The following is a 27,022-nucleotide window of genomic DNA, read 5'->3' as shown; positions in this document are numbered from 1 at the left end:
ACAGCTGTCCTAGGGGGGGAGTGGGGACCACAGACAGAGAGACCCATCCAGTGGAAACCAGAACAACAAAGGATTCCTAGCCACCACTTGGAGACACCTGTCAAGGCAGGGGGAAGAAATACTTTCCCTCTCCTTTCTTTTTGCCCTCCGATTTCCCAAACTCCCACCAGTGCTTCCCATTGGTTGAACCTAGGCCAAATCCAGTTGTTAGCAGAGCTGGGAAATGTAGTTTGAAGGAACAGAGGGAGGGATGGCTCTGAGCACAAGTTACCAGTACCCAGCAATTCTGGTTTTTGAGGTGGCGTGGAGAGATGGCATTGAGGTAAGGTTCAAAGCATTCATTTTATGGGAGAGATTGTGTTTGCATGACATTCTCCAAAGGCTCATCCTCCTAGTTTTTCTTACTGGCATTGAGTTACCAATTTATTTTTTTATCCTACTAGGAAATTTAGTTTATGATTTTTCACGATGGCATATTGTTAGATACCTTTGAAAATTTCCCATGAATAATTTTTTTTTTTTTTTTGGTTAATTTTCAAATGTTAACATACTTTAAATGTCAGGAAGAATTTATCTGCTCTGATTAGAACAAATCTTTAAAACCAAAAACAACAGGTGACAGGCTCAATCATTCTGTTGGCAGTTAGCTCTGTCAAGGAATTAGAGATGACCTTGCCTCCCCTTTTCCATGTTTTGGAGGTACTGAGAGAGTTCGACTGTCCTTGTAATCAAGCACGGTCTCCAGCTTGGAAACAATGCTTGTGGTTTCTTGGTTCTTTTGTGATTTCTTTGGAGGCTCGCTATGCAGCATAGTTTGTTTTTTTGATTGGAATGCAATGCCAGTTTTGAAATCGCATCATAATAATCAATTTGGAAAATTGAACATTAGCCATGGGTAATGTGTGTGCAGTAAAAATAATCTTTGTGAGCATAGGAGATGAGCTTGCAGTAAAAAACTTGAAGTTGGTCTGCGTTAAAGTTTTGTCACATCTGGAAGGCATTTGATGTATAAAATTACATAGGTTTGATACCATTCAGGGTTAAGACATATGGATGGAACATTATGCAGAAACTGGTTCTTTTTCATACTCTTTAGACTTAGCTTGGAGATTTTTTAATCATAAGGAGTCCATTTGAATCTCTATTAAAGATAAACGGAGCAAAATGACAAAATGGAAGGAATTTTGAGCACACGGTACATGGCTTTGCACCCCTGTAGTCTCTGTTCCCTTTCGTAAAATGGATACAGCAAGCGACATATGTCTCATCATTTTTTTTCTCATTTCCCGAATAACCATAGTAATGAACAGTGGATTCCATGGTAGGCGTCTATTATAGCAGGGTCTTTATTATTCTTGGTTAAAATTACCTGTATTTTTCACTTTCCTTTTACAATGGCATTTGAAAGAATAATGCCACGTAGGATTATAACAAATCTTCATATCTGTCTTGGGTTCTAAACTTCTCAGAGTTCTTTGAAACGTACTATTCCGCTTATTCGAATAATCTTGACCTTCCCTTAGAAAAAAGATAGAATCACGTTAGCTGGGGTTTTTCGGTTTGTTTGTATTTTTGTCAGTGAAATTGAGTTACACTCCTCTCAGGCACAATTTTAATTTGCAGGGGGAAGTTACTCTCTCCTCATTCGTTTCCTCATTGTATCCTTTTTCGAAAATGTTCATTCGCATGATGTATTGTTCAAGTAGTCTTATTCCTGGTAAATTAGCTTTTGTCCTGAAAACATGGGGACAGAACTTCTTTGAACCACTTATCAAGGAACTGTTAGGACATTTAATGCCAATCTCAGCCACATCAGCAAGCTTCCTGTTTCATCAAGTGACTTCTCTGACTTTTTTCCTTCCAATTTTATGATAAAGCTATTTTATAAACAAAAGCAGTACTGAATGTCTGACAAACAAATCTGCCTTATTATGGTAGGAAGTAAGTATATTATTTTTGTCTTACTCTATTGTCCTGCTAATGATTGTGCACCATTGGATTCAACACATACATTTATTTGTATATGAATATGGCATCATGTACTTAAAGAGCCATGATTTAATAATAAAGCAAAGGCTACTCATTCATCATAAATAACCAATACGGTATGTAAAAAGCTCCTTCAGTGTCTTTACTCTAAGCTTATATAATGATTTAAACATAAACATTTTAACGATTTGGTAAAGTATCTTTTCACCTGGCATAATGGAGAAATGTGTGCAAGGAAAAATTTCCTTTTTAGGAGCTCCCGCTTAGGATCAAATGAGCACCTTTCAAACAAGAATAATGACTTTTGGGTCATTGATTGAACCAATTGCTAAGTTTGTATTTGTGGAGCGGTTCTTTGAAAGTAGAATATGTTGGGACGCCCGGGTGGCTCAGCCGGTTAGGCGTCCGACTTCGCTTGGGTCATGATCTCGCGGTTCATGGGTTCGAGCCCCACGTCGGGCTCTGCGTTGACAGCATGGAGCCTGCTTGGGATTCTCTCTCCCTCTCTCTCCCTGCCCTGTCCCTATGTACGTTCCCTATCTCTCTCAAAAATAAATAAACATTAAAAAAATAAAAAATAAACAAAAGAATATGTGTAGACAGTCATCAGGCAAGTAATAGTTATGATTGGCATTACTGGCGATTAATTATAATTTGAGGAAGATGAAAAACATCTTAAGTTATAGCAGCCATCAAGGTCTTGTCCACTGTAAAATAATGGTTGTTTATTCAACAGATGTTGGTTGAGCATCTACTAACATACCAGGAATTATACTAAGCAGTGAATAAGATGTGCATGTATCTTGACCCCATGAATTTGATAACAGAACAGAAGGGTTGGACACTATTCTATTCCTTTAAAATTTCCTGTGATGTGAGTGTTTTTAAAGGGAAGTATAGAGTGAAAACAGAGGGGACCAATTAGGTGGGATGTTTTGGGGAGGAGTGAAAGTAAGAAATTAAACCTTAAAGTGTATTTAAAAAAATACGTTAGCCTTGCTCCACAAACACTTGTACATATTTTCACTGTTGCATGAAGTTATTTTTCCCCCCTCTTATTTCTGATGTAAATGACTAAGCCTAAAAAACTCTCTCCTTTTTTGTGCCCAGTTTTAAATGATTGGGCAGCGTGAAAACTGACTCAGGCGTGAGTGGTTTGCTCAGGGTCAGAGCACAAGTGGTTGGCAGTTACTGAATGGGACCCAGGATTTCTGACTCTCCAGACAGTTTTGAAAAAACACTTCCTGATCCCCAAAAAGAAAAATCGCCAATGAAATATCAGAAAGTCTTGTATCTGGTTTTAATCTAGATGTACTATATTATATTAAGTTTTGGAGAAATACATGAAATGACATAGCACAAAAGGGCCATGTGTCCACAGCACTATGGCATATGTAGGATTTAGACTAATCCATGAAGACCCCAGGACAAAATAAAACAGATAAGTAAGTCACTGTGTCAAGCAGTATAACAAGTGCTATTCAGGGCTTTGGAGGTATGAGAGCATTTATTTTTCTCTGCTTTCCTTTTAAGAGAAAAATCTAAGACTAATATGATCATAAACATTGCATTTGGTTTATATTGAAATTCTGCATTGATTTTTCAATTTGCCTCCATAATTATGTTCTTGAGTCTGATGACATTCTGGTTTTTATTTTCAGGTTCATATTTCACCAACATTCTCTTTGCACTACATACCTTACTATAAAATGCAGGTTTCTTGGTTTCCAAGAAAGAAAAAAAAAAAAAGTGTATTACATAGAATAGCTGAAATCTACAATGTCTCCCAGATGGGAAAGACAGAACATACATCTCATCTTTTCCTACTGGATCTGGCTGGGCTTTGGAAAGTACTTCATCGTTTTCATGTGGCAAAGCGTATTGGCCAATTGTTCCTTAAAGTACGCAGTGGCGAGTTCATCTAATATTATGAGATATGGGCAGCATTTATGAAAGATTATAAATCTTACAACTCTCTTCAGAAACTTAAAATACAGCTGGAGATGTTTTGCTTCCAACAAACATGCAATCTTCACAAAATTGGAAAAGAAATGTTTTGCATAAATAATATCTTGGTTTATTTCTCTCTAGTGCAAGAACTATTTTTTTTTTTTTTTTAGTCAAAATCATGCCATAAAACCCCTCCCTCCACTACACTAACACCCTTGCTCTGTATTTATATTTTCCTGGTGCATTAAAAAAATTTTTTTTTAGGTATGCCAGATTGCTTTGCCTTGTTTTTAAAGATAGAAAACTGGATTTGCTCCCAGGGACTCTTTCCCTAACTAGGCCAGTTTAAAAACTAAACAAGGATTGAGTCAGTTAATTAATTTAAATGAGATTACAAATCAAAAACATATTACGCAATCTTGATTTAATTACCACATTTTATTTACTTAATTGAAAACACACTGTAGAAACTTAGCAATCCTGACAATGATCAGTATGGTATCTTTGCATTCTATAGGCTGAAGGCTTCGAGGGCAAGAAGTGTAGACGATCCTGGTTGTGACCTTTGGTTCACTCAATCCCTGGATCAGTAAAGAGTCATTGAACTTAATCTTAGGCCAGAAAGGTCAGATACGATTATCCCTGCTTTCATTTGTGAGGTTTTGGTGCTAGTTAATGAAGCAGTGCAAACCTCTGGTCAGAGATATTGGCAGGTTTAACACTTTTTGTGCAGGGGTATTTGTATCCAAACTGGTCAATAGTCTCCTCCTGTGAACAGGTTTAACTTGCTCGCATCTGGTCATGTGATTTTTTTTTTTTTTTTTTTCTAACATTTCAGTGGCCTCTGTCTTTCGGCTAATTCCTTGTGGACAAATTTTGGTCCTGAGCCCAAATAAATCCTTAGTTTAATCCTTGAGATATGGTTCTTTAAACCTAATCACCCTGCTAAGCAAAAATGTGGCTCTTAAAAAGAAAGTTTAAAAATGGAGCTAGTGGAATGTGTAGGAATAAGGAATAGAGGATATATTACATATCTACTATCTTGTTTTGTATTTTCTTTGGTTAAGTTAATTTATCTGTAAGGACGTTCAGCATAGCAACCTCTTAAAACGATGAGCTTTGTTATATTGAACACATAGTTAAAAATCTGTGTTAACCAATAGAAAGGAAGGTCTGAAAGTATGGGCCTTTCGATGGGACATAATATAGATTACAAAGCATGATTTAAGAATATATAGAAAGCCATGTTTCCTGAATATTATTTTGATTCTGCCGAACGTATTCAGAGAGGTTTGATTTCTCTTCCCACTCAGGACTGGGTTTAGACCAGGGGGTACAGATTCAGCAAGAGCATATCAAGGACTCCATTAACAAAATCCCAGAATTCATGCTTTCCGTGGGTTAACCAAGTTTTGCAGTGAAGTGGATGCCATAAAATGGAATGTCCTATTGAGAAGAGAAGAGAGGCAGAAGCAGAAAGACAAGGGAGAGCAGGAGAGACAGAAAATGGGCAGGCATTTCCCTACACATTTACATGCTTATGAACTACAAGGAAAGCACTTAGTTTTCCTGTTTCTTTGTGTGTGTGTGTGTGTGTGTGTGTGTGTGTGTGTGTGTGTGTGTTATTCTAATAGACATTTAATAGAGGAAAAAGAAAATTTTATTAAACTATAGTTTTGTGTGTGTGTGTGTGTGTGTGTGTGTGTGTGTCATTCTAATAGACATTTAATAGAGGAAAAAGAAAATTTTATCAAATTATAGTTTTGTGTCACCCCAATCGATAAAACAGTCCTCCATTTAAACTGAAGCTGTATCGTGTTTTAACCGTGCTGGAGAAAAAGATGGTGAATTATGGCATCAGAATTGCAATTATATAAAGCAAAGTCACTGTAAATCCTGGGGAAACAGTCATTGCAGAAAGCAGAGTTGCAAGAGTGAGGCAGTGAGGCATAAGCCTTGAGGCAGAAGAAGCTAGAAGAGGGTGAAGGAGGTTTGCCCTACGAGAATAGTTTTCTCCTCCTCCTCTTTAAAAAGGTGCCTAGTTTTGTCTTATTTTCTTGTGTCCCTGTTATAAAATGCATGCATTTGTATCCCTCCCCTCAGGGTTTTGCTTGTTCCTTACATCTTGACTTTTCTCTTTCGTAAGTGATTTTTTTCTGGCATGCTGTGTATTTAATTTGTAAAAATATACTATTTTAGTGTGTTGGTAATTAATGTTTAGGAGAGAAAGAAGGGGACCATTCTAAGTCTTTTAAAAAAATCTCGTGGTATTCTTTAGTTGACAATGGGCTATTTCTTTACCTGCTTAAAGCAAAAAGAATATGACAAAGGGGCCTTTATCACATGATGACTAATTTTAGTTCTAGCAAGAGGCTATCTGTAGGTTAACAGGTTATGATGTGGGTTTCATTTACTCTTCTGATATCCCTTGATATAAAAGCCATATTGTTATAGAATCATAGAATTTTAGAGCTAGAAAGGACCTGACAAGTTACCTTGTTCCATCCATTCTTTGCACCAAAATGACTGTAAATTCAACTCCCGCCTCCCAAATTTGGTTTTCCTGTTGATAGTGCAGTCGTGGTGTCAGAGAGGAAAATGAATTCCTGAAATGCGTTTCATTTGGGAGTAGAAAGAGAGCTAATATATAAAGGTCATTAAAGGCTTCTGGGCTTGCTTCCTGGACCCTCACCAAACATTTCTTCCCTTTGTAGGGAAGCACCAAAAATTACTTTCTCACTCAAAATAGTGTCTCTTGCCTACCCCTCCCATTTCCAAATACTCCTTCAGAACTGAGCCTTAACATGGGGCCAGGAGACCTGGTCCCGGGGAATTGTATACCTAACCCTCCTCCGCCTTTTTTTTTTTTTTTTGCCACAAAGGTTATATCTATTTGACTTCTACTGTATGTTTCTGCCCTGAGGGATGTGCCTAGTCTTTCTTCTTTGCACACTTCATGGTTTACACGCCTGTTGTTTTTTGCTCATTTGGTTTACTCAGCCAAATGTCGGGCCCTACATCACTGTATCAAAGATTAGGGCTGTAGGGCTAAGTAGGTCAGCATCCGGGCCTTTATGTATTTTAGAATCTAAAAGGGATGTCCTCAATATGGAGGACTTGGGGGAGGAAAAAAAAGGGGGGGGTATGGAAGGTGAAGGCTTGGAGGCATCCAGTGTAAGTGACATATGGGGGGAGCAGAAGACCAAAAGAGGACCGAGGGGTTGGTAAGGACCAGAAGGTACCTGGAATGGCCTACTGAAACATTTGGAGAGTTTCCTGTGTGTATTTGGAGTACCTGTAAAGGTTTTAGTTGTGAAGTAGCTTAATCCGTTTGGGGTTTTAAAGAGATCACCTTGGTAGTAGAATAAGGTACTAGAAAGATATGAGATCCGATCTGTTCATCTTTGAAGACCCTGCCCCTGAGGTCCCTCCCCTCTGATATCTTCTATGACACACCCTCGCTCACCCTTCCTAGGAGGAACCAACTGTTTGCTGATCTTGATATATATTCATTAATAATACCTATCATGGTGTATTATATTTTATTTGCACATTGTTTCCTCTTTGGGAAGAGTCTGAGCTCTAGAAAGCGTACAATATATGTGCTTCTTGTTGGAACAGTATTTTAAAGGGCATTATTATACATTAAATGGAAATTTAATAAGCATGTATTGAGAACTTACTATGTCCCAGACATCAGCAGCTGGACTACCAAAGGTGTCGCATGAATCTTTCTGAATCACATCTAATTGATGCTTAAAGTAGTGACCTTCAAAAAATTTTCAGTTTTGATGATCTGCCCCCATCAGGTAATTGAGCTCATCGACCTCAGAAAGTTAATATTCAATAACAAACATGGAACAGGTTATTATTTGTTTATTATCTTATATATTTAACAAACCTTTTATTGGCCTTCCAATAGATTATTAGTAAAACTTGAGATTTAGAGTTGTCCAATCTTTTGAAAGCATCAATGAGTGTATAGATTTTAATTATGTCTAACTTAGAATAGCTAAGGGTTTTTTAAATTTATGAAAAAGATTTTGAATGTATTGGTAAATGGTGGGAAGGAGGAGGGCAGTTAGGGGTAAGGTAAAGTTCCCAGAAACATTTAATCTGCTGAAAGTTCCCTTGGCTGTGCATGATTTTAAGATTGTATAATACCCACTCAAGGGGTAGTATGTCTGAATGGGTGGCCCATGGAGAGAACATATGTTTCAAGAGTTGCCATGTAACTTTGGACAAATCATTTAGGTCACTTATATATCCCAGGATCTTCCTTAAAATTGGGCCATTAGGGAAACTGGCGCCTGTTTAGGTAAAGTTTAGATAGTAGAAGGACCATAAAAGGCTGACTGCTTTTTAAAAGGGAATGGAACAAAAGAATGGAAGAAAAGTTGGAAAAGGTCATTTGGAGATGTGAACCTTTTCTTGTTTCTGGGGGAGGAGGAATAGATTGAGTTTATAAAGTAATTTAGGGGATGCCTGTGTAGCTCAGTCACTTGGGAGTCCATCCGACTGTTGATTTCGGGCCGGGTCATGATCTCATTGTCCATGGGATCAAGCCCCGCATTGGGCTCTGCGCTGACAGTGTGGAGCCTGTTTGGGATTCTCTCTCCCTCTCTGCCTCTCCCCCCTCACAAATAATTAAATGAACTTAAAAAGAAAGTAGTGATCTAGAAATGGATTCATTAACTATTTTCTTCCAAGAAGAAGATATATGTTTATTTATACTTTTAAAACATAGAGAATGGGCTAAAAGAGATTTTTGTAAGTATGTAATACAAACTATTTCAGTTGTATGTTATGTCCGGTGAAGTCAGAAAGAGACAAAGAAACATAGAAGGTCTAGATTAAGATCAAGGAAGAGAAAATAAAATGTGGAGGGTATGATGGAGGACTGGTTTAGGTCTCCTGCCTGCAAGGTCCGTTCCCCTCTCTTGTTTTCCACTGCATCCAAATTGATCCTGGATTCAAGACCCAATGTGCTGGGCAACTTACAACCCCTATTCTTACCAGTCTTGCTCTCCAAAGACTTCAGTCTTCTGGAAGGTAGTCTTCATCAGGTGGCTGGTATTTACTGCCTTTTGAGTGTGACAGCTCCTGAGAGTTTTGTGATGGTAGTGCCTTCCTCTCTTGAGAAGAGAGGGGGGCTATAGCATTTACATGGGAATTCTCAGTGGGCACACACTCTTGTGGGATTGAGCCCCACATCAGGCTCTGTGCTGATGGTGTGGAGCCTGCTTGAGATTCTCTCTCTCGCTTTCTGTCTGTCTCCCCATCCCAGCTCATCCTCTCTTTCTCTCTCTCAAAATTAAAAAAAAAAAGGAATATTAATCATTTTTTTTAATGTGACCTCTGTGTTTACTATCTTTCATTTACTGATTGTATAGAATGTGCCTGGCCAGGGCTTGATGGTTTATATAATAAAAGCTTTGCAACAGCTCTATGAGGTAGATAGTACAACAGTTTTAAATATCAGGCCCACAGGGCTCCAAGAATGAAGTAATTTTGCACAAAAATGCCACTACTAGTGAGGAACAGAACTAGAATTCATAATAACATATTAAGAACACACACACACACACACACACACACACACACACACACACAGGACTTGATGATGGAGGTGGTTGAGTAAAACCTTTGGGTGTAGAGTAATGTGACCTGGGTGGTGAATTGGAAGGGTTTTAGATGTGGTCTGAATAATTCCTTCTCTGAAGCTAACCACAATAACAGTTCTTTTTGGTTTCTCTGCCAACTGTGACTTTCTGGTTATTTCCTTTTCCAGCAGTTGGAATTAAGTGACCAGTATAAGGTGCCGTGAGAGTTAAGAGTAGATTATAGCCTTAGAATTTACAGTCTGAAAAGTAAATGTTCACTGGCTCACTCCCTGAGGGGGCCCTCTTCTATGTTTTGGGATCCAGTATATGCTATTTTCCTTCATGAGAAGGCACAGACTTTGGAATATGAGGGAAAATCTTCCATTGTGTGCCAGTAAATGCCAGATCATTTTAGAAAGTGGAATTCTTATGAAAAGCAAGTGTGTGACTCAAATTTAGTGTCTTCTTCAGTTTTCCCTCAAATACTTGTGGTTTTTTTAGTAATAATATTATTTTCAAATGAAGTTGGTGTGCATTTGTTGGAAATGAGGGAAAGGGTAATTTGCAGCAGAAAAGAATAGGGTTTCCCAAGTGGGATGTTGTGGTAAAAGGGGTTGCCATTGTTCTAGCTGAATACTTTCTTGGGAGTAGAAGAGACCTTCATTCTTCAATTGACCTAAGTTTTAGTAGCCAGATGTTGGGAAAGAGTTTTGTGGTGCCATTTTGAAATTGATTTAAGGAAACATGCTAAGGCTCACAGAGAGTCGACAACTCCTGTTCCCTGAGGACAACCTCAACTGACCTCATGTTGTGTCATCAGGAAGGTGGCATTAGCCACCTTGAGGGATGCATGTTTAGACCTCCATAAACGTGAAGTCATTTTAGAAGGAAAAAGAAAATACGAAGAATCTCTGGTCAGTGGGTATGTTAATAATAAGTAGGAACTTCTCAAAATGTTAGAGTCACTTGAGAAATTAAACTGGAATGTACTATCCATATTGAAGGACATTTGTCAGAAGAACTCAAGGCAGAAATAGCTGAAGCCGTAGCAAAATAATGTCATTTATCATTTTTATGTAACTATCATACTCCATGCCTGGAAACTGGCCAATATTATACCATCTTTTATAGGAATGTAGAAAGAGAAAGATTGATCTTCTAAGTTATAAGTCACTGAGTCTTGCCTCCCTTCCAGAAAAAGCCATAGTATTCATGAGAGATTAGAGACAAGCATTGTAGAGAATACCCAACTCTGTGCCTGTCAGCAGGAGACACTAGCTGAAACTCAGACTGCAGGAGTAACCCTTACCAGTTTCTTTACTTCCATTTTGGGAAATCAGAAATGAATTGGAAGATAATGTGGGAATCCGTAAATATATTTGCTAAGATTTCATGAAAACTATCCTAGGGCAAAAAAAAAAAAAAAAAAAAAAAAAAGAGAGAGAGATGAAGGAAAATGGATGAAGAGGTAGACTTCTGATCTCAGCATTAAATCTGGTGAACAGGCATGAGGCAAAGCACAAAAATAAATCACCAAGTTTTATACGGTAAGAAGCTAACAGGATGCCCTTGCATTTAGTAAGAGAAGCAGCAATTGCTGTATGTTAATCGCTTACATGGAAGAGCAGAATAACCCTGCCGAAAAAAACCAAACAAAACAGTGTAAGATTTTTCTGCTTAAACGAGACTGGATTCCTATCTTGGCTTAGGTACCATGGCAGGATTTCAGGCAAGAGACTTATCTAGGGCCACCTATCAAATTTTGTTGGCATGCACTATCCAGTTCAAAACTGCCTTCTCTAGGCAGGCAAGCAAGGCGGCTGCATCTGAGCCTGTCATTCCTCTGGCATTTACCGAAAGCCCAGTGCATTCACAGCCACGAGCAGCACCCCCGCACCCTGAGGGAGACACAAAAGGAGTAGACAGAATCTCTGCTTCTGCCTTGGAGCATGCAATTTAGTTGGGGAGACAAAACTTAAACACTAGAACCAATAAAGGAAGATTACAAAGCAACCTGCAAGTAAGTGTATAATAACATGGGGCCAAATGACACAGATAAATGCAGAGGGGACACGGAGGAAAGAGGAGTGAGCAAAACACAACAGTGTTAGATTAGCTAGGAAGGGCGTGTTGCCTAACTGTAGTATTGCCTCCACGTTGCTTTCCCTACAGAAAGCATCAATGAAGAATAACGTGGGATAGGAAATTCAGATACACTACATTGATCTTTTTCTCCTTATCTGCAGAGTCTGTCTATCACAGATGGAAATTAAATTGATCCAACAATTTGCTCTCCACAAAGCTCTGTTAGTTTCTACCTAGTAATTTATGCTTTTCTTGGGTGTTTGCAAATCGATTGCTATTATGGGATGCAGGCAAATCTGGGCCTGGATCCAGTAGGTTGGGAGATTATGGGAGTGGATATGTGTGTATGCACATGAAATCCTGGAAAAACAGACTCTCGTTTCTATCTATTATACTCATGGAATAAAAACATTTTCAGGTTCTTAAAAGCATGTTTAATTACACTCAGGTTGCATTTTTAGGGAATGTATCTGCTTTATTTCATATTGCTACTGACAGGCCCAACCTTCAAACCACCTTCAGCGGCTTTGTGGCCAGACCTTTTGTTTCCAGAAAGCCTTGCTCCGTCCTGAGAAGATGATAGATCTCTACTCACCCCCCCCCCATTTGACATAGAAATATGTATGGACATTCATCTAGCTTGATAAATAAAATGTTACCGCCGAAAGGCTTGGGAAAGTATACTTTATTTCAACACTCAGCTTCATTGTTGGGCCTTAAATTTTTTCTTTAAAGTCCGTTTGAGGATTGTGAAATTCTTTCAAAACAAATTAAAAAGAAAACATTTTCTGTGATTTCTTTATAGATTCTGGACAATCAGGAAGTCCAAGCCACAATGATCCTGCCAAGAATCCTCCAGGTAAATATGTGTTCCAGGACGTTTGCAATCTAACATTGTTGGAGAACAAAGGTACCACTGTTTTGATAAACACCCCATCATTGGTCAGCTGCCTCTTTTGTTCTGGTAGGCAGGTATGATCAGGGTGCGAGGTGATTCTGTTTGGGCCCTTCACAGTGGCGGATACTTCTATGCGGGCGTCATCAGTCTTAACCGAATCACCGTTTTAATTTTTGTTGGTGTTTCTGGAAAAATGAACACGCACGGATTTTAGTGGTGCATTGTTCAGGTGCTAAACGTCATTGCTGCTTAAAAAGCCAAAAAACCCTCTTAGTCATCCTTTTAAAATGCACCAGAAAAAGTAAAAATTTCCATACTCTTATTATAGTTTATCAACCGTCATTACTTTAAAAGGAGGGGTGTGGTCGTGGTTGGGTATGTTTTCAGGGAAGGGTTTTTTTGCAAACGAGTTTTTCTTCCATAAGGTTTTTATTGGATTCCAAGAATCAGGGAATAATGAAAGTCGGACTTTTCCTTTAGTATAATACATGCCAAATACCCTCTTTATTTTCAGAAGTTGTTCCAGATCTGAAAATGGGCTTTTATAACTTGGCTCTCTTCATAGTTTTGTTGTTCCTAAATCTGAACATACAGAATTTGACATTGATTTGGGAGAGTTTTTTTATTTTTCCTCAGGACGTAAAACTTGTCAAAGCAGGGTTTCTAATATTTGTTACTGTAAGGATTTTGATTATATCTGTAACTTTGGTAAAAGAGTGCTCTAGGAATAACAAAAACAAAACAAAACAAACAAAACAATCCACACTCACCACACGTGCCCTCTACTTCCCAAAATAATCTGATCTGTTTTTTTTTTTCCATTGAAAATAAACCAAAACGTTTATGAAAGGTAATAATAAAAGTTTCCTCAGGGAGAGTTAGTGTCAGGTCCTTAATTATTTGATCTCCCTTGTCCTAATGCTTTGCTAATATGAGGTGGAAATACCTGAAGAACCCCCAACGTGTAAGAAAATATGTCAGGCCAGTCTTGTTTTAAAATGATGTTGAAAGATACAGGAAGTAAATACGCAAGGAAAAGTGTGAGGTCAAAACAATATATTTTTTTTATTTCTGAGTCTTGCCTGTACTTTGTTCTTTATTTTTATCTTAGAAAAACTATATTTTTTCCAACTACATCTTAACCTGTGTGGTATTATACAAAACCTTACTGTTGGACAGAAATGGCATATAATTCAAAGGTAAAAAGTCCTAATTAAATATAGGTTGAAAAATGTACCCTAAGTTGAATTTTCTCCACTTTTTAAAGTCAGAATCCTTCAAAATTCCTACAGATCAATAACAAAACAGGCAAAAATCACAACAGTTTTAAATGTAATTTCCAGTTAAATGTATTATTTTATTTTTTGTGTTGGTGGGAGATTAGAACCAAAAAGACAGACTATTTTGAATCTAATAAATTTTGTCAGACATTTTCTGAAGTTGAGAAAATTTCATTAGCTTATAATGTCTTTAACTTCCCTAAAATTTCTTCTTTTCAGCTGAGTAATATTTTCTCTGCATAGCATGATAACCCAAAGTGAATTGTGTCCAAATATTTTGTAAAACCTTCCTCACTCATTTTACAAAGAATGGGGTGGGGGAGGGTTAACAGAAGAAAAGTGGGTAAGTAATGTAAGTCAGTCAGACTAAACAAAGGATATGTTCTTTGCATTTGAAATTGATAAAGCTGTTATTGTTTGAAATTCATTTCTGAACATGTACAGAAAGAATTACCCTCACTTAAAAATGTTCTGTACTTAAGCTATGTTCTGTACTTAAGCTGAATAGTTGTTGAATTGTTATATAATGTCAGAATTTGATTTTTCAATATTTGTGAAGAAGCTCGGTTAAATTTTTCTTTTGCAACCTTCAGCGTAGCACATCTCTTAAATCATCTGTTTGCATATAATATGACAAACAGAAGTAATCAAGGTAGGACACCTCTAATTTTTTTCCCTGTTAAATTTTCTTTGGAAATCAAACCTTTTTGCGAACGATGTCTTAAAATTGGGATGTTGTAGATCATACTATGATTAGTTGGGTATTGTATATACTTAAATGGTACATCAATTACCGGTTTCTCAGGTAGAATATAATAAAACATATATGATACCCAAATAAAATAAAATAAAATTTGATTTTTCTTTAATGATTCAGAAACATCCCATCATTTTAACATACGTTGTGTATCATTGTATTATGCACCTGATCAAGGAGATTATTACAGAATCTGGTTTGAGGAAAGTAAGAGTTTGTTCTGGAATGCCTTGAAATAAATCAAGCCACTAGGAATATAGAATGGTTTCTAATCTGAAACGTGAAAAACCTGAACTTATTAAGGTTTTGTTTTCAGTCAATTAGGATAAACTATACATATTATTGAAAGCTCTTTTCATTAAGTATAAGCATGTTTGGTATTTTAGAGCCTAATTTATCTTTAGGAGGCTTTTTCTTTGGCTGAAATGTGAAATCTGCAAAGTTTCAGACGCAGCATCTCAAAAAGGCACAATGCATTCATGGGAAAATTCAGTCTACGACCGTAAACAATGAAACAATCACTTTGCTGCTTGTGTTGTTATAACAAAGAGAAGCTAGCTAAACTTTGGAAAAAGGTCTCTTTGAGGGCTAACACTTTTCCTACAACCGGTCGTTTTACTTGGGGGGTGTGTAAGCCATGCGGCGGCCACCATCTCCTTCTCAACAGCTTGGGAAGAGATGGCGAAAATTCAAGTCCTTTTGGAGGTGGAAGCTCTGTGAAATCTGTTCCCCACGGGAGACGTGAAGGTGGAATCCCAATCAGTCATGCATGTGTCTGCGCACAAATCGAACCCCCCTCTAGCTTGGCTTTTCTCCAGCATCAGACATGACTGTCTGACACGGAGACCACTTCCCTGCTGATTCAGAAGAACTTCTGAAGGGTGACCTTGAAGCTCTTCAAACTAGTCTGGATGTCTTCATATAGGCCTTTAATTTTTTAACTTGTGCTTCTTGTTGGGGTTTAGAACTTAGTGAGCAAACTGAGCATAAGCAAACAAAAGCAGCACATTTTTGAAAGGAGGGATATTTGGTATTTGTTATTTTTAAAAGCATATTTTCAGGGGCTTATTTTTATTACTTAAACATTAAATTTTTTTTAATGTTTATTTTTGAGAGAGAGAGAGAGACCGACAGAGTGTGAGTGGGGGAGGGGCAGAGAGACAGGGAGACACAGAATCTGCAGCAGGTTCCAGGCTCCCAGCTGTCAGCACAGAGCCCAACGCAGGGCTCGAACCCATGCACCATGAGATTGTGTCTTGAGCCAAGGACACTTAACCGACCGAGCCACTATTTTTTTTACTTTAAAAAGCCGTTAAGCAGTTTATTGCATTTCCTTATACTATCTGTGGTTTCGTATTTTGTTTTTATTCTTCGTTACATGGTGGGATGGGCACCATAATCTTTTCAGGGCTAAGGTGCTCTAAAATTCTGGTGGTGTCCAAGGATATGACATTGTTATTTTAGTCAAGAAGTACTAGACCACTTATTTATTTATTTATTTTTTTGTGATACACATTTTCTTTGTTTATGATGGGGTCGGAAGTAATATGTTTATATTTAGTTACTTCTTTTTGAACATTAAATTAATCCCTTCTAAGCCACGGAACTCTGCATCTTCTCTCAACTATAGCAAATAACTGTTTGGCCCAAAGGAGAGTAGACCACTAATTTAGGGACTTAGACGCTGTCCTAATTTTATTTGTGATAATTAAAATCTCCATTGTCACTTTCACGAAATATGTGATTGAATGGCTATCTTTTGAAATTAGCTTTGACTTAACCCTGTTGTTCTGTGTCTTAATATTCCCTGAGCTGCGATCTTTTAGACACCCCAATCTCAGTCACTTGCCTAATGCCCGAATAGTTAATAGCCAAGAAAAACAAGGCAATCTGGAAATTGGATTTTGCCTCTAAGTCAGCTAGTCGCTGACACCTCATTTTGGAATTTAGGAAGTCTGTAGTTATGTGGGGAGCTAGCTGTCTCTTGGCTGGAAATACAACAAAGAAATACTGGATCTTAGGGCCATTTTTGCAAATACTACGATGAAAACTTACGAAGCGCTCTAAGTATCATTAACCAGAGCCTTCTCAACTGGAATGACATGGCCTTGTCTTACTTTTCTTTTTTGAACATCTTATAGGGTGCTTGTGCTATTTTGTCTGTTGATTGTCTGCATGTACTCTGGCCAAACCTCTGGAAATCATTAGGATCATATATTGGGTGAATGTCAAATAAACTACTTTATATCCTCTCTGGAACAAGGATGGAACTAGATAAACAATGGAATACATTAAACAAGGAGTATCTATTAACTATAGCAATATTCTCATCTGACATTTAAGAAATTCTTTATTATGTATATAAATACAAATAAATATATAATATAATATAATATAAATTTAATTAATTTAAAATGTAGAAATAAATCTATATAATAAATATATTCCACATATCAGAGAGAGCATATGGTATCTTTTACTGTCTGATTTCTTTCACTTAGGACAATGCCCTTGAGATCCATGTTTTTGCAGTTGGCAAGATTACCTAGTTTTTTATGGTTGAATAATATTTCATATATATATTCCATATATATATATATATACACCACATATTCTTTATCCATTAATCCATAGATGGAAACTTAAGTTATTTTCACATTTTGGTTGTTGTAAGTAATGCTGCAGTGAACATGGGGATATATCTTTTTGAATTATTGTTTTCGTTTTTGAAAATAAAAACCCAGAAGTGGAATTGCTGATCATGTAGAGTTATATTTTTAGTTTTTTGAGGAGTGTCCATACTTTTTTTTTTTTTTTAATTTTTTTTCAACGTTTTTTTTTTTTTATTTATTTTTGGGACAGAGAGAGACAGAGCATGAACGGGGGAGGGGCAGAAAGAGAGGGAGACACAGAATCGGAAACAGGCTCCAGGCTCCGAGCCATCAGCCCAGAGCCTGACGCGGGGCTCGAACTCACGGACCGTGAGATCGTGACCTGGCTGAAGTCGGACGCTTAACCGACTGCGCCACCCAGGCGCCCCTCCATACTTTTTTCCATAGTGATTGCACCGATTTACATTCCCACTAACAGTGCAGTGGGCTCCCTTTTCTCCATAGTCTTGCCTACACTTGTTATTTCTAGTCTTTCGGGTAATATCCATTCTAACAGGTGTGAGGTAATGAATATCTCATTTATTGAGGTTTTGATTTGTATTGTCATGATTATTAATAATGTAGAGTGTAGAGTATTTATTCATGTACCTGTTGGCCATCTGTGGGTCTTTTTTGGAAAATGTCTATTTAGGTCCTCTGCTCATTTTTAAGTCAGAATTTTTTTTTTTTTTTTGCTCTTGAGTTGTGTGAATTCTTCATATGTTTTGGATATTAGCTGCTTATCACATATATGATTTGCAAATATTTCTCCCGATTAATAGGTTGCATTTTTTTTCTGTTAATGGTCTTTTTTCCTATACAGAAACTTTTTTGACTGATGTAATCCCTCTTGTCTATTTTTGCTTTTATTGGTTTTGCTTTTGGTGTCAGATTCAAAAAATCATTGCCAAGACTGATGTCAGAGAGCTTACTGCCTATGTTTTCTTCTAAAAGTTTTACAGTTTCAAGCATTACATTCAAGTCTTTATTTTGAGTTAGTTTTGTGTGTACAGAAGAAATAGTGGTCCAGTTTCATTCTTTTGCATGTGATGGTGCAATTGTCCCAACACTGTTTATTGAAAAGACTGTCCTTTCCCCATTGTGTATTCTTGGCTCCTTTGTCATAAATGAACTGGGTGTATATGTAGGAGTTTATTTCTAGGCTCTCTGCTCTGTTCCATTGATCAGTGCATGTGATTTTGTACCAATACCACACTTTTTTTTTTTTTAAGTTTATTTATTTTTGAGACAGAGAGAGGCAGAGCATGAACGGGGGGAGGGGCAGAGAGAGAGGGAGACACAGAATCGGAAGCAGGCTCCAGGCTCTGAGCCATCAGCCCAGAGCCTGACGCGGGGCTCGAACTCACGGACCGCGAGATCGTGACCTGAGCTGAAGTCAGATGCTTAACCGACTGAGCCACCCAGGTGCCCCTACTATAGCTTTAAATACAGTTTGAAGTCAAGGAGTGTGATGCCTCTAGCTTTGTTCTTTCTCACGATTGTTTTCGCTTTTTGGAATCTTTTATGGTTCCATACAACTCTTCGGACTGCTTGTTCTATTTCTGTGAAAATTGCCTTTGGAATTTTGATAGTGATTGCATTGAATCTGTAGATTCCTTTGGGTAGTATGAACATGTTAACAATATGAATTCTTCCAATCTGTGAGCATAGAATATTTTTCCATTTATTTTTACTTCATCTATGTCTTTCATTGATGTCTTTTAGTTTCCAATATACAGGTCTTTCACCTCCTTGGTTAAATATATTCCTAGGTATTTTAATTTTTTTGGATGCAATTGTAAATGGGATGTTTTCTTCATTTCTCTTTCTGATAGTTCACTATTAACATGTGGAAATGCAACAGACTTTGAGTATTTATGTTTTATCCTGCAACTTTACCAAATTTGTTTGTTCTAATAGTTTTTTTTTTTTTTTTAGGTTTATTTATTTATTTTTAGAGAGAGAGGCAGAGAGAGGGAGAGACAGAATCCCAAGTGGGGCTTGAACTCATGAACCGTGAGATCATGACCTGAGCCCAGATCATGAATTGGACACTTAACTGACTGAGCCACCCACGTGTCCCTGTCCTAACAGTTTTCTGATGGTCTTTAGGATTTTCAATATATAATATCAAGTTATCTGCAAATAGTGACAGTTTTATTTCTTTTTTTTTTTTTTTTTCCAATTTGGATACCTTTTATTTCTTTTACTTGCCTAATTGCTCTGGCGAGGACTTCCAGTGCTATGAGTACTATGTTAAATAAAAGTAGTAGAGTGGGCATCCTTGTCTAGCTCCTGATCTTAGAGGAAGAGCTTTCAATTTTTCACCATCAAGTATGATATTATCTGTGCACTTGTCATATATGGCCTTTATTATTTTGAGGTATTTTCCCTCTGTACCTATTTTGTTGAAAGTTTTTATCATAAACAGACATTGAATTTTGTCAAATGCTTTTTCTGCATCTGTTGAAGTGATTATATAATTTTTATCCTTCATTTTGTTAAAGTGGTGTATCACATTGATTTGCAGATGTTGAACCATCCCTGCATCGCTGGGATAAATCCCACTTGATCATGGTGATGATCTTTTTAATGTAGTGTTGAATTTGGTTTGCTAATATTTTGTTGAGGATTTTGCATCTATGTTCATAGAAATATTTCTTTTCTTCTGGCATCCTTTTCTGGTTTTGGTCTCAGGGTAAAGCTGGCCTCATAAAATGAGTTTGGAGGAGTTCCCTTGTCTTTTATTTGTTTGAGAAGGATTGTGTTAGTTTTTTTTTTTTTTTTTTTTTTTTTTGGGCGGGGGGACTGGCAGAATTCTTCTGTGAAGCTGTCTATATAGAAGTTTGTTTGTTGGGAGGTTTTTGATTACTTATTCTATCTCCTTACCAGTAATTGGTATGTTCAGATTTTCTGTTTCATCATGGTTCAGTCTTGGTAGGTTGTATGTTTCTAGGAATTTATCCATTGTTTCTAGGTTATTCAGTGTGTTAGCGTGTAATTTTTCGTAGTAGTCTCTTAAGATCCTTTCTATTTGCACCATCAGTTGCTTCATTTATTTCTGCTCTCATCTTTGTTATTTCCTTCCTTCTGCTAACTTTGGACTTTGTTCTTCTTTTTTTCTAGTTCTTAAGGTATAAAGTTAGCTTGTTCATTTGAGACATTTCTTGTTTCTTGAGGTGGGCATTTATCACTATGAACTTCCCTTACAGAACTGCTTTTGCTGCACCCCATAAATCTTGGTGTGTTTCATTTCCATTTCCATTTGCCTCAGCGTATTTTTTGATTTCTCTTTTCATTTCCTCTTTGATCCATTATAGTGTATATTAAGTGTATATAAGGATATGCTGATCTTGCGTTTAAGAAATTCTCTAAATAATAAAAATTTTGCAGTTGATCTCTCCCCAACTCCATTTTATAGGTACTGAGATTAAAGTCAACAGAGGGTTTTCTTGAAACTAATGAAAACCAACCAAATAATTATCGATAAAGCTAGCTCAGCATCTGTAGCTGTAGTTATCATCTGTTGGAATCAGTAGGGCCCATATCTGCTTGACTTCTCACTGATGTCTCCAGAACTTAGAATTTGGGACAAACGTTACTCTCTAATAGTTACAGAAGTAATATAACATTTTTCTTTTTGCATGCGAAGGCACATACATTTTTCATAGGCCCTGAAGGAGCTCATAAAGCATGTTTTGTCTTAGAATATGATGTTCAAAGTCAACGAAAAGAAAAATTACTCTGATTTTTTTAAAAAAAATCATAGCCTATTTACTCCTCAGTAAGTTCAGACCCACCCATTCTCATGTTCTCATTTATTGTATCCATAAGAATCAAGCATTTTTTTAATAGAGAAAAAGGCATGATTTCATGAAATTTAGAAGTAATTTTAAACTCTGGCATTAGACAATATACAACAGAATATAAACAGGCTTTCTATTCATGGAAGTATAAATAGAAATACAGTGGAAGGATGGTTAACTGTGGTAAGGCTTGACATCGTAGGTAAACCTTTAATGTAATTTTAGAATGAGGTCTTGTTACAAGTCAGTGCAAAAATAAAAAGACTTTTTTTGTAACAGATTTTGTTTCAGAGACGTTTTTCCTTTTTATCCTCTAATTTTTTTCAAGATATCACATTCAGTAAAGTTCTTAAATGTTCAAATTTAGAATAGAATTCAGATTATAGGAGTAGAAGATTAGGAATGCGTTTTCTTGGCAAATTCCTCTTTAAAAAAGTTTTAAAAATGTTTATTTATTTTTGAGAAAGAGAGAGACAGAGTGCGATGGCGGGGCGGGGGGGTGGGGTGGGGTGGGGAGGGGGGTCGCAGAGAGAGAGACACACACAGAACCCGAAGCAGGCTCCAGGCTCTGAGATGTCAGCACAGCTCGAACTCAATGAATGTGAGATCATGACCTGAGCTGAAGTCAGACACTTAACTGACTGAGCCACCCAGGCGTCCCTTGGCAAATTACTCTTAAAAAGCCAGAAGGGCACATCGCCCTCAGCTCCTTATTTTTATAGGCTGCATATGGGTGCTTGGGTACAACCCCTACTTTGCAAAAGTTGATCTGTTTAGAAGTAGCACCAGGCCCAGCCTCTACAATGGTTTTAGTCTGATCACCTAGTACTACTTTTGGGAGGAAAAGATAATTTAAGAATGTCTTATAAGGTCATGAAAGAAGGAGATATTTCCATGTCTCCCCAGTTACCTACCCTGTTGGGCAACAAATAAAATTAATTGAGTGCCCATGGGTTGCTGGATTCAGAATTAAATATTACATTCCAGTATACAGGGTGTGGGTTGAGTCGGCTTTAAATGGCTAAAGTCTGCCATTGGCCTTGGGGAAGTTGGAAATATACACCATGCTACACCAAGGACAATAAACATCTGTCTATAGGTGGATTTTTCTGTAATGGATGTTTAATGAGCATCTATTGTATGCATGGCTCTAGGCTAGATGCTGTGGAAGGTAAAATAGCGAATGGTTTTACCGTGGTTTTGCATTACAAATGGACCTTGCCCTCCCCACACTTTTGTTTTCATAAATACATAAAATTTTATAATTTTAATGCAGACTACTTGAGGAAGAGTCAGTGTGACAACTCCAGTGTCATGGGAGTTCAAAGTTGTGAAATACTGTTTCCAGCCATTGTAGGGAGCAAGGTGGAGTGGGAAGAACATGAACTTTGGAATTAAATTTGTCCCCCTGAATCGAGGCTCCATGTTTTACCATGATCATGAGGCCCATGAGGAGCATGAGCAAATCAGCCAACTTCTCTGGAATTCAGCGCAATTCTACCCCCGCCAGTTGTAAGCATCAGATGGGAGAGCCTACTTGGCAAGTAGCAGGTGTTTGGTACAAGCGAGGGCTTTTCCATCCTCCTTTCTCTTCTAGCTAGGTTCATCAAAAAGACTTCCTACAGGAAGTATCATGTGATGCGGATCCAAATAGAAATGTGTTGATTTGTTTTACATAGCATTCTTCTAAAAGCTTAAGATGACATAGACGAAGTTATAGCTCAAGATAGGATACATAAGAAGAGCATGTTAGAGATTATATAAAAGAGGCAAAGAAAGATATTTTCAAGTTTTATGTGGGGTAGAATTGTAGTTTTTAGGTAGTCACTTTTGTTCTAAGGCTTTTGACATCAAGGGAGATGTGGTGTGAAATTTTGTGACACAGTTTCTAGTAGTGATATGAGAAAGGATACAAATGTATCATTAGAGATTGCTTTTCCCTTGGCAACACTTTATATCTTAGTCCTTTGTATTCACATCCGGCAAATATTTTTCCCGCTTGCCTTTTTATAGTGGTCCTACTTTTGGAAGCCGCCAACTTTTCTGTCTCCATTGAAAATTTTCTGTGTCCCTTCTTTTTCCAGCTTTCCGCATATATCACCTTTATTCATTCCTGGCAACTTACTTCTTGTTTAAAAAAATGAGTCTTTTGCCCCTCGTTCAGACACTTGCTTCAAATTAGAGTCCCACATGTCCCTTCTTCCTCATGAAAAGGACTCTAAAATTCCTCCTTAACTTCTCCCACACCTGTGCTTCTGTCTCCACATAAAATGATGCTCATTTAAGCTCATAACTTTTTATGATCCTAGGCCAGTGGTTCTTTTCCGTTCTAGTCCAGCTCCAATGTTCTTGAGCTTTTATTTGATCCAGTTGACCATGTTCTACTTAAAACTCCCTTGCTTTTTTTAAAATTTTAGTTTATTATGATAAGAATACTTAATATGAGATTTGCCCTCTTAAGAACTTTTTAAGTGAATATAGTTACAGTGTTGCACAACAGATCTCTAGAGCTATTATTCATCTTGCTTGACTGAAACTTTAAGCCTGTTGATTAGCAACTCCCCATTTCCCCTTTACCCCAGCCCCTAACAACCACGAATTGACTCGGATTCCACCTATGTGAGATACCTCACATAGGTGGAATCGTGAAGCATTTGTTTGTCTGTGACTGGTTTATTTCACTCAGCATGTTATTGTCAAAGTTCATTCATGTTGTTGCATATTCCAAAATTTCTTTTCTTTTTAAAGGCTGAATAGTATCCCCTTGTATACATACACCATGCTTTCTTTGTACATTCATCTGTCAATGGACATTTAGGCTCTTTCCACATGTTGGCTATTGAGAATAGTGCCAATAGTGAACACGGGAAGGCAGATATCTCTTTAATATCTTGGTTTTAGTTCTTTTGGATAAATACCTAAGAGTGAGATTGCTGGATCATACGGTAGTATTACTTTTAGTTTTTTGAGGAACTGCCATACTTTTCTCCCATAGTGGCCGCACCATTTTGCATTCTCACCAACAGAGTGCAAGGACTTGGATTTGCCCACATTTTCCGAAACACTTGTTGCCGTTTGTTTACTTGACAATAGCCATCCTGATAGGTGTGACGTGATACCACGTTGTGATTTTTATTTGCATTTCCTGAGCCTTTTCTCCTATGCCAGCTGGCCATCCATTTGTGTATCTTCTCTGCAGAGACCCCACTCAAATCCTTAGCCCATTTTTAAGTCACGTTAGTAGTTGTTTTTGTTCTGCTTTGCTACTAAGTTGTAGGAATTTCTTTTCTAGCTCCTTCTCAGATACGTGGTTTGCAACTGTGTTCTCACATCCCATTGGTCACAGTAACACCCTGTTAAGTGTTTTCCTTTGCTGGGCAGAAGCTCTAGTTTGATATAATTTCACCTGCTTTCTGCTTTTGTTGCCTGTGCTTTTGAAAACAGGGCCTTTTCCTAGTAACCGGGGAACCATTATGTTTCCTTCCAGTTGCTTCTTCCCTTTACTTAACCAGACTTTTATCTTTAGTTCTCCATGTGTTTGCAGACCCGCGCCCCCCCCCCTCCCCCACCCCCACCCCCCCCCCCGCCGTGACTTCAAGGTCACTTACCTTTTGTTATTCTCAGATATGCACCTTTGGAACAGATCTCTCTCCTGATGTTTCATGTGCCCGACTACTTTTTGGACACAGTTCCCTATACGTCCCATGGGCAGCTCAAAATTTAACATTCCCAAAATTTGATTCACTGTCTTCTCTACCAGATTTGAGTTTTCCTCTGTGTGAGATAGCTTGGAGCTATCTCTTGGTTAGATAGCCCATGAGTCTTGTCTGGGGAGCCCTGTTCTGACAGCACAGAGCCCGACGCGGGGCTTGATCCCAGGAACCGTGAGATCATGACCTTATAAAAGACAAAGATTACCACAGTTGAGTTGGAGTGAGTGTCGGGGATGGTTGGTGGTGTGTGGCAGGGAAGTTTTTATTCAACTCTGAAAGACTTGGACATACAGAGATTGGGAAGTGAGGGAGAGAGGATGTTTGCGCTTCAGTCAGAGAATAGCGTGAGCAAACACCCTAAGCAAAGGAAGAGTAGGGTTTGTAGGAGAAACCGTGGGCTATTGAATTTTTCAGGAGTGAAGAATGTAAGTGGAGGAATCAGAGATAATTTATACTTGTTTCTGTCTCAGGAGATCTTTTCCGTGTCCCCAAGCTGTCAGGATGCCTTTGCTCTGCCTTGTCACAGTATCTTCGTGCTTATTTCCATGATGGCCGTACAACTAGAATAATGACTCAAAAGGCTGATGGGGCAAGAGTTTTCAAACTGGAGGTTATACTTTGAAATCATGCTATTTATTTTTTTTATAGTAAATATTCATTTAGATTCACCCATCTATTTATTCTTCCTTATGCTCTTCATTTCTTCTTGTACAATTAACCTTCCATCTGGGATCATTTTCCTTTTCCTTGAAGAATTCCATTAAATATCTCTATAGTAGCAACAAATTTCTCTCGGTTTTTGCTTGTCTAAAAGCATTTTCAGGGGCGCCTGAGTGGCTCAGTTGGTTGAGTGTCCAACTTCGGCTGGGGTCATGATCTCGAAGTTGACGAGTTCAAGCCCTGTGTCGGGCTCTGTGCTGACAGCTCAGAGCCTGGAGCCTGCTTCCGATTATGTGTCTCCCACTCTCTCTGCTCCTCCCCCGCTCGTGTTGTCTCTCTCTCTCTCTCAAAAATAAATAAACGTTAAAAACAATTTAAAAACTCCTGATATCTCACTGCTTATTACCCACATTCTATGTCATGAGTTTAAATGCTATTCAGTATCAGACACCAGGTCCTTTTCTGTCCCTTTCTTTCATGCAATACATTGCTCTTCCTCTGCCAGCCCTTCTGCATCCATCCTACAAAATCTTGTTTATCCTGTATGTCCAAACTCTTCTATGTGTCTTATCAGATTCTCCCAGGCAGAGTGGGACACCTCTGTTTTATGTTATGTTTATATTTGCTTACACATCCCCCCACCAAGGAAACGGTTAAAATTTTCAAATGAATAATTTACTACTATAATCCAACATCCTTTTTTTTTTTTTGCTTGACACACTCAAGAAAGCATAAGATGTCAGTGCTTATACACTGCTAGTTTAGTTTCTTCTCTTTACTTACAAAAATGGGGCAAAGACGGTAAGTGATTTGCCCGTGGTTCCGATTAGTTACTGGCGGATGGAGGTTAAAACTCACTTTTTTTCGTGGGTCCAAAAGCTTAAGTCAGTATAATCCCACTGCATCATTAGTACTTTTTTCCTTGCTCTCCTCCCCTGCACCTGATGAATAAGACCATTTACTGTGGTGCGATGCCTTGTGAAAAAACGAACGTTGGCCTCGTCTACGCTTGGCTAAGTGTTCACGAGCGTGCACTTCCACACAGAGAAAGAAAGGAGAAATCTTTGTGCTGAGCCCCTTTAACAGGACCGAGTCTGGGCCTCCTGGCACTCACAGTGGGTGTGCACTTGAATCCCCGGGGGCGGTTGTTACAGCCGTAGCTGCTGGGATGTGGGGGCGGTGGGTGGGGGTGAGCAGAAGATAGAGGTGAATCGTGAGTGACCCTTGCCTGAGTGGGGGTGAATTTGGGGCACGATGTCAGCTGAGAGCCTCTGAGGCTGTGGCGTCAGGGCACTGACCAAGCAGGGGGTGTCCTCTGTGACAAGTTATTGCACCTGCTAGAGCTCCGGAGCCCCCGTCTTGTCTTCTGTTCCATCTTTCCTCCAGGGTCGCGTGCTGTGCACGTGTACAGGTCGGGAGCCCACTTGGTGCACAGTCACACGCGTGATTTTAACCCGGCGGATGCTGTCCTTTCGCAAAGCTCTGAGAGAAAGGACTAGCTGTGGGAGAAATGACAGCCAAACTTTTGTTTCTCCTAGCTTTATAACTGTACTGCAGGCTCCTGTGGTATCTGAAACGATACCCAGTAACATAGAGTCCACGTGAAATCTCAGTATATTGATGTGGGCGC

At 38.3% G+C, this 27,022-nt stretch overlaps 1 protein-coding gene across 5 annotated transcripts in view; it reads left to right on the top strand.

The window, feature by feature from the left end:
* The window catches only part of NFIB (nuclear factor I B), a 235,178-nt gene that overhangs the window by 121,601 nt on the left and 86,555 nt on the right, over window positions 1-27,022 (top strand). For all 5 annotated transcript variants that reach the window (XM_042911994.1, XM_042911995.1, XM_042911997.1 and 2 more), the window contains exon 3: window positions 12,433-12,486. In XM_042911994.1, coding sequence (XP_042767928.1) covers window positions 12,433-12,486 — 54 coding nt within the window. The remainder of the gene's footprint in view (window positions 1-12,432; window positions 12,487-27,022) is intronic.

Source organism: Panthera leo, chromosome D4 (assembly GCF_018350215.1).
Source record: "Panthera leo isolate Ple1 chromosome D4, P.leo_Ple1_pat1.1, whole genome shotgun sequence".
Lineage (NCBI taxonomy): Eukaryota > Metazoa > Chordata > Mammalia > Carnivora > Felidae > Panthera > Panthera leo.
The sequence above is the reverse complement of the archived record's forward strand: the minus strand, read 5'-3'. Positions and strand labels throughout refer to the sequence as shown.